The sequence below is a fragment of the Nicotiana attenuata genome, unplaced genomic scaffold, assembly GCF_001879085.1.
Source record: "Nicotiana attenuata strain UT unplaced genomic scaffold, NIATTr2, whole genome shotgun sequence".
NCBI lineage: Eukaryota > Viridiplantae > Streptophyta > Magnoliopsida > Solanales > Solanaceae > Nicotiana > Nicotiana attenuata.
The window spans coordinates 83,647-96,398 of record NW_017671439.1 but is presented as its reverse complement, the minus strand read 5'-3'; the positions used below and the strand labels follow the sequence as shown (position 1 = coordinate 96,398).

Here is a 12,752-nt window from a genome sequence, read left to right as displayed (position 1 = left end):
TGGCCATTGGATAAGAAGGAAATAGATGGCTAGGATTAAATCTTGCATTTAAGTGGGCTAATGGATTGGGAAGAATGGGCTAAGGGTAATTGGATTGGACCATGTCTTTTGGGTTTGAACTTAGGCTAAAAAGACCAAATACTGCAATGTATCTATAAAAATATAAAAATCACTCTAAATTAAAATAAACTAATATAACACTAAATACTACGAGTGAAACTAATATATTTTTTTTTGGTATTTTCAAATGTTATAATACTATAAATATAAATATACTAATTGACTTTAACCTAAAGATGAAAATATTTATTTATTTATTTATTTATTTTGTAATTTTTATTTTTTGTGATAAAATAAAGTAAAGAAGTCAAAAATAGTTGAAATAGCTATATTAAGCCTAAATTAAATATCGTGCTAAAATATAAAAAATATTGGGGAGGGTCAAAAATCGCATGTCTACAAGTACGTGCAGGAAGGGCATAATATCTGGTTGGCCTCCCCCTCTAGGGCGACCTCTACCTCTCCAACCTCCACCCCTAGCTGGCGGGGTAGGTGGGGTAGCAACTGGTGCTGTAACCATAGCCTGGGAACTCTGTGGGGCACGCTGTGGTTGAGAAGTCTATGGAGGTGCACCCCTCCTAAGTCTAGGACAATCCCTCACCATATGGCGTGTGTCGCCACACTCAAAACAAGCTCCAGGAGGACGTGGCGGCTGCGACTGGCCACTGAAAGCACCTCGTGCAGGAGGCGCACTAGATACTGGAGATGCATAATAAGGCTCCTGAGGTCTACGAGGAGCTGGAATACCACTGGCTGCTGGAAGAGCTGAATGAACGGGGCGACTCATATAACCCCTACCATGACGAGCTGCAGCTGGGGCACGGGCACCAGAATAATGGCCCGACTCTTGAGACCTCTTGGCCTCCCTCTCCTCTCTGTCCCAAGCATGCATAACCTCTACTCTTCTAGCAATGCTCACCACCTGCTGATAAGAAATATCCATCTCCAACTCCCGAGCCATACTAGACCTGATGCAGGGAATGAGCCCCTCCTTAAACCGGCAAACTCTCTCACGAACTGTAGAAACCAAATCTGGTGCATGCCTAGCCAAGTCAGTGAAACGGACAGCATACTCCGAGACAGTCATAGTACCCTGGCGCAAATGCTCAAACTCTGTGCACCATGCGTCCCTGAGACTCTGAGGAACATATCTGAAAACTGAGTCCAAGTCAAGGAAGCTGCCTCATCTGGACTGCCTAACTCATAGGTACGCCACCACTGATAGGCGGCTCCTCAAAGCTGGAAGTTAGTGAAGGAAACCCTGCTCGATACTGATATACCCATGGTATGGAGGATACGGTAGCACTCCTCTAGAAATCCTAGAGCATCATGTGATGCTAGTCCACTGAATGTAGGAGGCTGGTACTTCTTGAACCTCTCAAGCCTCCTCTGCTCCTCCTCTGAAGCTACTGCCCTCTCCTCAGGCTGAGCTAGGGCTACAGGCTGTGCCGGTATAATCACTAGGACCTGCTCAACATGCACTCGCTGCTCAAGAGTGCGGGCAGCGCGAGTCTGTGCTCCTCCCCCGGCCTGGGATGTGGCTGCGGCAAGGGGAAGCAACCCTGCCTGAGCTAGAGTGGTGTACATACTCATGAACTGTGCAAGAGTCTCTTGGAGAGCTGAAGTAGTAGTAGGAGTAGGCGTATTAGGCGCCTGGGCTCCGGCTGGAGCTGCTGGTGGCTCCTCTGTAGCAGCTCGCGCGAGTGTTCTGGCTACACCGCGTGCGCGTCCTCGGCCTCTACCCCGGCCCCGACCTCTAACGACTCTCATAGGGGGAGCGGGTGTCTGGTCACCTCCGGTAGCACGTGTCCTCACCATCTGTGAGAGAATAGAAGATAGAAGTTCAAAATTTCGATATCAAAAATCTCACACGACAAGGAAATCAAATGAAGTGGAATTTTTCTTAACAGTTACATAGCCTCTCGTAGATAAGCATAGACGTCTCCGTACCGATCCACGAGACTCTAATAAACCGGTTTGTGATTCATGACTCCTATGAACCTAGAGCTCTGATACCAACTTGTCACGATCCAAGTTCGCCCTCCGTGAATTGTCGTAACAACACCTAGTCTCTACGACTAGGTAAGCCTAACAATTTGCGAAAAAGAAACGAAATACGAAAACGAGTAAAAACTGAAGATAAAAACAAAATAGAAAGGTTTAAGATGCCACTCGGCATAAACCAATACATGTTCTCAAAAAAACTGAATTAACTCCCAAAACCCAGAATCTCATGAAATCACAAGCTGAGAAGCACTATATAAGGTTCTAACTCTAGAATGTCTAGTCAACAGGAAGTATAGAAGATCTATAGCTAATAGAGCGAATAGAGAGGGACTCCTCGGTCTGCGAACGCGGCAGATATACCTCGAAGTCTCTAAAGATCGTCTCGCCTCACTGACGGTAGGGCTGAGACGAAGAACTTGGATCTGCACACGAAAAACATGTGCAGGAAAGGGCATGAGTACACCACGGCGGTACCCAGTATGTGCCAAGCCTAACCTCGGTTGAGTAGTGACGAGGAAGGTCAGGGCTATACTGGTTATATACATATATACGGCATAAGATAAAGCAGTATGAAATGAGACAGGACAAATAAAGATAATAACAACTATAACGGAAGGAAAATCATAGAAAGAATGTAACTCCACACCGAGATGGCAACAGAAGATCTCCCAGGATATCGTCCTGTAGTCCCAAATGTAAATACACAAGGATCTCTCGGGATATCGTCCCGTAGTCCAGTTCATAATGCACAGGGGAGCTCCCGAAAATCTACCGGGTGCAGTCCCGTAGTCCCAATATAAATATGCAGAGGGATCTCCCGGAATACCAATCCGTAGTCCCAAATAAACAAGCAAGGGGGATCTCCCGGGATATCGCCCGTAGTCCCAAAGTAAACACACAACAGTATCATGAAGAATATTCAATTTTATCCAATTTCTTACCAAGGAAACACAGATATTTTTATCCTAACATGCTGCATAGAATTCAAAAAAAGCAGTTTGAGCAAATAAAGCATTTAAGTCACTTAGACATGCTTCCCTAAACTAACAGTAGGCTTAAATTGCAAGTAGTGTACACAAGGATGAAAAACACAATTATAGTTACTTAATGAAAGCAGGATTTTCAACAACTAGCACATGTACGCACTCGTCACCTCATGTACAAGGCATTTCACATATCAACAATATCAAATCCTAAGGGGAGTTCCCCCACACAAGGTTAGGCAAGCCACTTACCTCGAACCAGCTCAATCAACTCGAAATTACGTTCTTGCCACGAGTACCGGACTCCAAATGTCCCAAATCTATTCGAATTAATTGCATAATGTAAATATAACTTCAAGTAGCTAATTTAACTAATAAATTCGAAGCTAACACGCGAAATTAGGAAAATCGCCCAAAAAGTCCCCCGGGCCCACCTCTCGGAATAGAATAAAATTTAGTAATTCAGAACCCCCAAACACTCACGAACACACTGGAACAAAAATCATCAATATGCGACGTCAAAATCCCACTCAAAGCTCAAATTTTCAATTGGGGAAACCTTCTCCAATTTTCCAAACTTTTACCCCCAATTTCCTTAATTAGAAGAGGAAAACAACAATAGATTATAGTTCTAGGATCAAAATCAAGATAGAAAACGATACCCAATGTTTCTCCATCAAAAACCCCCGAGAAATCGCCCTCAACCGAGCTCCAAATCAAGTTTTTCCAAGTTTTGAGTTCAAACCCTCGTTCTTCCCTTTTTCTAAACAACGATATCTGCTTCTGCGACCATGGGACCGCACCTGCTGTCCTGCTTCTGCGGTAAATGGACCGCACCTGCGACTTTTTATTAAAGCCCAACTTCCGCACCTGCGACCTCTTACCCGTCGATGCGGTGCCGCTTCTGCGGTACCTATGCCGCATCTGCGACCAATTTCAACATTGCCTCAGACCGCACCTGTGATCCCCTAACCGCTTCTGCGGTGCCGCACCTGCGGTCCTATACACGCAGGTGCGATTATGACAGGTTCAGCAAGGCTTCAGATTTTCCTAAGTCCAATTCATTTCCGTTAAGCACCCGAAACTCACCCGAGGCCCTCGGGACCTTAACCGAACATACCAACAAGTCACATAACACTATTCAAACTTGTACCAACCCTCAGAACACTCAAAACAACGCCGAAACACCAAATCGCCCTCGGATCCAAGCCTAAGGATTCCAAAAGTTCCAAATTCCGCCTTTGATCATAAAGTCTAACAAACCTCGTCCGAATGACCTGAAATTTTGCACACACGTCCTAAATGACACAACGGACCTACTCCAACTTCTAGAATTTTATTCCGACCCCGATATCAAAATCTCACTATTGAACCGAAAACTTCAAAATTCGACTTTCGGCATTTCAAGCCTAATTAAGCTACAGAACACGCCCCTAAGCCCGAAATCACCCAATGGAGGTAACAGAATTAACGGAATCCCATTCCGAGACCGTCTTCACACTGCTCCGACTACGGTCCAAATTCTAAAGCTTAAGATCTCATTTAGGGATTGAGTGTCCCAAAACACTCCGAAACTCAAAATGAATCTTCCCGAGAACTCACAATAGTAGAAACAAACACGGGGAATGCAGTTAATAGGGGATCGGGGCGTTAATTCTTAAAACGACCGGCCGAGTCGTTACAATTTTGAAGTGGAAACTAAATTTTTGTAGCAGCAAGTGTTCCTTGGGTTCTATTAAATTTTAATTTGGTTTTTTGGTTTTCAATTTTCTAAAGTTAGATATGGCAATTGAATCAAAATGAGTACGGTTTTAATTTGATTTCTTTCGATTTTGCAGGTCATATAAACTTCATAATAGAACTTTATAAAATGGATTCAAGTTTCTCGAACTTGATAATTTTTCAAGATGGATGCTTCAGTCGTAAGGTTAATTAGTCCTAAAGTAATTTTATGTATCATATATGAACCAAAACTATGTCTTTTAGTTTTTAACTATGAATCTTTTTTTGTCGCCAATAATTGTACTATTCAACTACAAAATTCAAGTCGTAGCCATTTAAAAATTATATTTTTTGTGACAAAAAGTTTGTTGTGACTAAATTGTAGGTTAAACAGAGACAATTAAATAATTGTCACTAATTGTTTTCACTATTAGTGACAAAAACTAATGTCATAATAAATCATAAACTTTTGTAGCTAAAGTTTACCATGTTTAACTACAAATTTTATTTTGTCACTATTGTAATAACGTATTTTTTGTGACGAAATTTTTTCGTGCCCAAAGTTTTACCAATTTTAAGACAAATTATGATTTCTCAAAAATTGGATACATCATTGTGACAAAAAAATATGTCACCAATTATATAAAATTCGTGGCTAGTATTATTAAATAATGGCGCCAAGTTATTTTTTGGTAGGAAACTTTAGTGGAAAAAACTTTTGCTACGAAATTTTATGTTTCGTCACTAAAAGTAAGCGAATTTTGTATCTACACACTGTAATGACCCGGCCGGTCATTTCATGTGTTACTGCTCCGTTTTGCCCTTTCCTGCTTTTTATTGTCTTGTTTAGCTGTATTATGTGCTATCGGGTCGGTTGGCTCGGGTTCGGAGAGGTTTTGGTAAGGTTTGAGACACTTAGTCTCTTTTGAGTAAGCTTAAGTTGGAAAAGTCAACCGGATGTTGACTGATGTGAAAAAGGGCTCGGATGTGAATTATGATGGTTCGGATAGCTTCGGGAGGTGATTTGGGACTTAGGAGTGTGATTGGAATGTGTTTTGGAGGTCCGGAGTAACTTTAGGCTTGAATTGGCGAAGATGGATTTTTGGCGTTTTTCGATTGATAGGTGAGATTTTGATATAGGGGTCGGAATGGAATTCCGGGAGTTGCAGTAGGTCCGTTGTATCAATTGGGACGTGTGTGCAAAATTTCAGGTCATCCGGACGTGTTTGATAGACTTTTTGATCAAAAGCGTAATTCGGAAGATTTTTGGAACCTTAGGCTTGAATCCGATGTTATTTGGTTGATTCGATGTTTGTTTGAGGTGTTTTGAAGATTGGTATAAGTTTTGATAGTGGAATATGACTTGTTCGTGCTTTTGGTTGAGGTCCCGGGGGCCTCGGGGTGATTTCGGATGGTTGACGGAATGTTAGGAATTGGGAGTTTGCAGCTGAAGTTTTTGGTTGCTGTCATAACCGCATCTGCGGTTGGGAGGCCGCAGGTGCGACTTCCACAGATGCAGAAGCAAGCCGCAGAAGCGGCCAAGAGGTGAGTCAGGTGGAGCCGCAGAAGCGGCCATTTGGACGCATCTGCGATGGCGCAGGTGCGGTCCCAGACCTCTAAGTGAAAACCGCAGGTGCGGTGGATTAGGCCGCAGAAGCAGGTCCGCAGAAGCAGAAAAAGGACCGCAGGTGCGGAATCCCTGGGTCAGAGAGTATATATTTCACCCTTCGCGCTTTTCAGACTTTCTTCACCATTTTAAATCGATTTTTGGAGCTTTTTGGGCGATTTTGAAGAGGGAATTCAAGGGAACTTCATTGAGGTAAGATTGTTGAGCATAAAACTCGTTTCTATGGTGTTATGTCATTGATTAGGCTTGAAATTTAGGGAAAATTGTGGGTAAATATTGAAGAAACTAGGGCTTAAAATTGGAGACCTAGAAATTGGAATTTGAAGGGTCATTTGTGGTTGGATTTTGGTAAATTTGATATGCATGAACTCGTGGGAAGACAAGGATCCCATTGATATTAATTTTGTCGGATTCCGAGACGTGGGCTCGGGGGTCGGGTTTGGTTAATTTCGAGATTCGTGTCGTAATTTGATTATTTTCGCATGGGCTTCGTCCCCTTAGCATATTTTGACATCATGATTCTGATTTTGGTTAGGTTCGACGCGAGTTGAGGCCGAGACGAGGCATCGCGGGCTAGAGTTTGGACCGGATAGAGGTAAGTAATGATTGTAAATGTTGTCCTGAGGGTATGAAACCCCGAATTTCACTTGCTATTTTGAGGTGACGCACACGCTAGGTGACGAGCATGGGGTTGTGCACCGTTGGGGATTGTGTCTTGGTCCGCCCCGTGCGACTATTAAGTCGCGTATTTTACTTGGAAACTATTTGATATTGTTATATTTTGGAAAATATTATTGTGTTGGGGGCTTAACGCCGAGTCTGGGCCTTTGTGCCGATTGTTTGGACCCTTAGGGGCTTTTACTACTGTTTTTCCTCACTATTTTGGTTTACATGTTTTCACTCAGTCATGCTATGTTCTTACTGTTTTCATAACTCGGTTTTATTCACTCCTTTTGATTTCATAAATGATTTTGAGCCGAGCACTTGTTTTACTGTCAGCCTGAGGGGCTTGAGTGAGATCTGATTGAGTGAGGCCGAAGGCCTATGTTGTGAGGATATTTTGATATATATTGTGAGGCCCAGGGTCTGATGGATCTATGCCACGAGTTGGCTTGTTGATATGAGGCCGAGAGCCTATTTGATTATGCCACGAGATGGCTTGTTATTGCGCTTGGGCCGTAAGGGGCCCCTCCCGAAGTCTGTACACCCCCAGTGAGCGCGGGTACCCAGTTTGTGATGTCATATTGCTCGAGGGGCTGATGTTGTTCCATGTTATTGCCCGAGGGGCTGATACGAGTGATTGTGAGGTAGCCCGAGGGACTGGTTCTGTTGGTATTTTGCCCGAGGGGCTTATTTACGTTTCTATACCTTTACTCACTGTTTTCCTCACTCGTCTGAAACTATTAAAAGGTGTTTTTAAAAGGATTGTTTTTCTGAACTGAGATGTTTTTACAAGTTTTACTATTTTATTGCATTGTTCGGGTTTTATACTGTTTCGCTGTAGCATTATGTTGTGTTTTACGTGTTTTCTGATCGCTCAGCTGCCTTTACTTTTATTACTTACTGAGTTGGCGTACTCACATTACTCCCTGCACCTTGTGTGCAGATTCAGGAGTCTCGGGTCACGCTAGCGAGGGCTGATTTGCTTTCTAGCATGCTTGTTCGGAGTTGACTAGGTAGCTGCTCAGCATCCGCAGCCCAGTGCTTCTCCTTCGTATCTTTATTTCACTTGTTCTAGCTTTGTATTAGACTATGTTGTCTTTTCATACTCTTAGACGGATTTTAGATGCTCATGACTGGTGACACCCTGATGTCGCGCTGTGTTTTTGTTTCCGCAATTTTCTAATCTACTCTTTATTTTGGGATTTATAGCTTATTAATGACTTAATTTTGAATTATTATAACTGTTAATAGTTTTGGGGGTTTGTGTCGGCTGGCCTTGTTTCACGAGAGGCGCCATCACGACCGGGTCGGGTTTGGGGTCGTGACAAACACGAAACATAATTTTCGTCACGAAAAGTGAATAATTAGTGACGAATTTCGTGTCGTGGCTAAAAGTTTTGTAGCTAAATATCACATTTGTTGTAGTGAGTAAAACCACTCCCATAATCAAGACAAATTATATTATAATCTTGTGCTATAATCATCAAGATATTTTGTCCAATAATATCTTTGATTGTGAACATAGTTTATTAATTATGAGAACCGACGATTTAATCTTCTGTGCATGAGCTAAGACTCCATACACTAAATTATCTACTACATAACTAAAAGGACACACATGTAACAAATGATCTATTTAAAAATAGTAATTTATTGCATTGAATAAATTAAATAAATAATTGTTCCGTAAAGAATAAAATAAAATACTATATCTAAAATGTATGGTTAATAGTATATCCCAATAGTCGACCCATAAATGAAAGCTCTTTCTATTAAGCAAGTACAATATAATATGGAGAAATTAAGCAAGTACAACTTAATTCTTTCTGATAACACATTTTAGCCACTATTTTCCCCTATCGCTTTCAAACCAATTAGTTCTCTATCCGAACGAAAAGGAAATATTTCACTATAATTTGACCTGTCCAATTTTACCACATCAAAACTTGAATTTTGTTCGTTGTAAAGCATTAATTTATTCAAACCCATCATTAGAGCAATATCACTATCGTAAAAATCAACTGGACTTGGATATTTTATCACACTTTTGACGGTTTCAACATCCACTTCTTTCTCCTTATTCCACATATGGTTTCTGGCATTGTCAATACACCAAAGCTCTAACATTTCATTCGGCGATAGGCAACTAAATTCCAACTTCCCTTCGTACTCCACCAATTTCTTGTCTGTATAATCTTTGTTTTCGATTACTGGCTCTGGAAGTAAGAATCTTGGACGAGCTTCTTTGCCATTATAGTTTAAGACTAATACGTGATCATCATCTGTGAGAAAATAGACTAAACCACTTACATTAACAGGGAGACAAGAGGGTTCGAAAAACACGTCGTAAGGAAGTGAGATTATATTTGTCCGTCTCCGGGCAAAAGTCTCTGAGTCGAAGATTTCGCAACAATAATTGCCAAGTCCCAATCGCCTATAAACAAAGATTCAAATGAAGGAAATACATATATGAAAACCTAATTTAAGCAAAAGCAAAAACCAACAATGAACGATAGATATATGATTTGGAACATAAGAAAATTAAGATGCAAATTTTACATACCTACGACGAGGTGGTGATGAGTCTTGTGACAAACGAATAATCTTGAAATGTAAAGGACTTGATTTGAGTACCACTAGAGCAATCTTAACCGTCTGATACCACATTTTTGGATTAGCCAACACTTTCCATTCTCGAGTACTAGGTTTACAAATATAGTACATAGGGTTACGATTCTTTATTCTTCTCACACAACACAAAATCCCTTGTTTTGAAGATGCCTCGATCTTTGTGCTGTGATAGTGGTTGAAAATTCTATATTCAGGTTTATTCAAGGTTTCAACTGGTAGATTCAATGGATCTTTTCCAATGCAATCGTCCATTGAAACAAACTTTGTAACGTACTCGTTGTTTTTTAAACCTTGAACAAAGTAACCTAAAATATTATTTGTTCTGTGACAATATACTTGCATAAAACCTAATTTATATGTCAAGTTTTTCCATGTCTTGTTAACTACTTTGCAAGAATCTAATGTTTCCAAGGAAGTTCGAGTTAATATCTCGAAAGCCATATCAGATGGAAGCTCTGAAGAAGCCATTAATGGAACTCTTTAACGAATTAATTTCTAGAGAAAATAAAGAGTGTTTGATTAATGTAAAGAAAGATAAGGGATTAATGAACCTTGAATCACTACATCAGCTTGAAAGTATAACTAATTTATAATAAGAGAAAGTACGTTGAAGATAAAGCAGGTAGTTAAGTTCATATATCATAGAAGGAAAAAAAATAAAATAGGAAGCCATGCAAAATACGAGATTTGATTTTTGAGATTCATTACTTAGTAGGCGATTACCATATTTTCCCTTTAGTATAGTATGCATCTCGACTACGAGAAGTGTATTGAATATTATACCTTTTATTACTGTGGGTGCATTATTTTACCAAATTAGAACTGAAGCTAGAAAAAGAAAAGACACAAATATTTGTCCCTGAATAATGTAGCAAAATCAGATTTCGCAGGATGGTATATGATTTGCTCATTAATTTCTCTTGATTAACGTAATTTCTCTTCGAGGTAGATTTGAAGGATTTAGCAAGTCGAAAATTCTGTGCGTAAATAGTTTTTTTTATATATTATTAAACAAGGTTAAGTTTTTCTATCGTCGTATTCTTTCTCATGTAGAAAAATGTTACTGTAATTGTTTCATTTCAGTGAAAAACATGGGTGAATTAGAGCAAAATAATAAAAAAGAGGATGATTATGAATTGTTTTTTTTTTATAAAAAAAATTGTACTATCTTTCTTTCAATTTATATGATAAGATTACCATTTAGAAGTCAAATGGTGTTTTTATTCGAAATTCTTATTTATTTTAAGTTAGTTAACTATAAAATTGTGACTTATGGTACTTTAAAAAAATTAAGTACATCATTACAAAATTTAGAAGTTAATTTCAAAATGAAAATTGATAATTAGATTTTTTGTACTTTGAACTTCGAGGAAAGAAGTAAAGGAGAAGAGAAAATTCTCTAAAATAGGAAATATCTAAGTTTAACTTTGAAGGTAATGGATATTTTTAGTTTACTTCTAATCTTGAGATATATCTGTCGCGACCCAAAATCCACTAGTCGTGATGGTACCTAACCCAACTCGCTAGGTAAGTCAACCAATAACTATCCAATTCCAATAATACTAATAAGACAATTAAACAAAGAAATTATCTAAATCTATTACATTTCCCCAGGACTGGTAGTACAAATCATGAGCTTCTAAGAATAGAGTTTACAAAGCTGATATTGTCACGACCCGGATTTTCCATCCTCGGGATCGTGATGGCGCCTAACTCTTAGAATGCTAGGCAAGCCAACAGATACAGTTCTATCACACCAATCACTAACCAAAACAGTAATTAACAATAATTTAAACTAAACCAATAAGAAGTACGGAAGTTCTATAACAGTTTAAAAACTATTACACAACTACCCAAAGATCTGGTGTCACAATCCACAAACGTTTAAGAGTTTCTACAAATACTGGTTTAAAGAAAATACATCTGTTCTCGAAATGAAAGAAAACATGATCGCTAAGATAGAGGGAAGGGGACTCCAGGGTCTGCAAATGCCGGCAGATCTACCTTGGGTCTCCTGATGGAATGAAGGCAGCAACGCAACTCTGATCAGCGAGGTCCAGTATCGAAATCTGCACAGAAAGTGCAGACTGTAGTATCAGTACAGCCGAACCCATGTAGTGGTAAGTGTGGAGTCTAACCTCGGCGAAGTACTGACGAGGCTAAGACACGACAAATAACATGAACATGTGCAGTTAAATCATATACGAGAAAATAACGGGAAGGGGAAAACATGTTGAGGGGATTGCAAAAATAAAGAACCACAACAGTAGAGAAGTGAAACAGCTAGTACACCTTGAACAAGTAAATACAGTAACGGAGAATGCACGGTATCACCCTTCGTGCTTTTACTCTCAACCTCACCATATAAATCAGATAAGAATGGCACGGCATCACCCTTCGTGCTTTTACTCTCGTCCTTACCATAAGAAACAATAGAAACGGCACGGTATCACCTTTCGTGCATTAACTCTCTCATAACATGGCACGGTATCACCCTTCGTGCATTATCAATATCCGTACACGGCACGGCATCACCCTTCGTGAATTAACACTCACTCACAATATCTTGCATGGCATCACCCTTCGTGTTTTACACTCTTCCTCACCCAAACAACAGAAACAATAACAACCCAGCAAGGGAATCATCAATAACCAACCTCGTTTCAACATTTAACTTCACAATATAAATCTCAACTTGAGTCAATACTCAACCGATGTCAAATATCAGGAAAACATAATAAGACTTGTTTCAACATGAAGAATAGCCAGTTCAAGCATGAACAGTACGTATAAAGAAATACAACAGTCACAAGTACAAGACTCACTCGCATCCTATGACCCGACAACAACGTATAGATACTCGTCACCTCACCTATACGTCGTACTCAACAACTAAACGTAGCAAATAAGGCAACAATACCTAATCCCTCAAGCTATGGTTAGCCAAAACACATACCTCGATTCCACGGCCGAACTCAAGCCTCAAATACCATTTTTCCCTTAGTTTCCACTTCCAATCCGCTCGTATCTAATCATAATTAACTTAGTAATATCAATAA

At 40.0% G+C, this 12,752-nt stretch overlaps 1 protein-coding gene across 1 annotated transcript; it reads right to left on the bottom strand.

The window, feature by feature from the left end:
- Positions 1 to 8,901: 8,901 nt before the first annotated feature.
- Positions 8,902 to 10,161, bottom strand: LOC109208303. The gene is made up of 2 exons (XM_019371389.1): positions 9,626 to 10,161; positions 8,902 to 9,496 (listed from the first exon to the last, which is right to left on the bottom strand). The coding sequence occupies exons 1-2, from the start codon at positions 10,159 to 10,161 to the stop codon at positions 8,902 to 8,904; spliced, it is 1,131 nt and encodes a 376-aa protein (XP_019226934.1).
- Between the last annotated feature and the right edge of the window lie 2,591 nt (positions 10,162 to 12,752).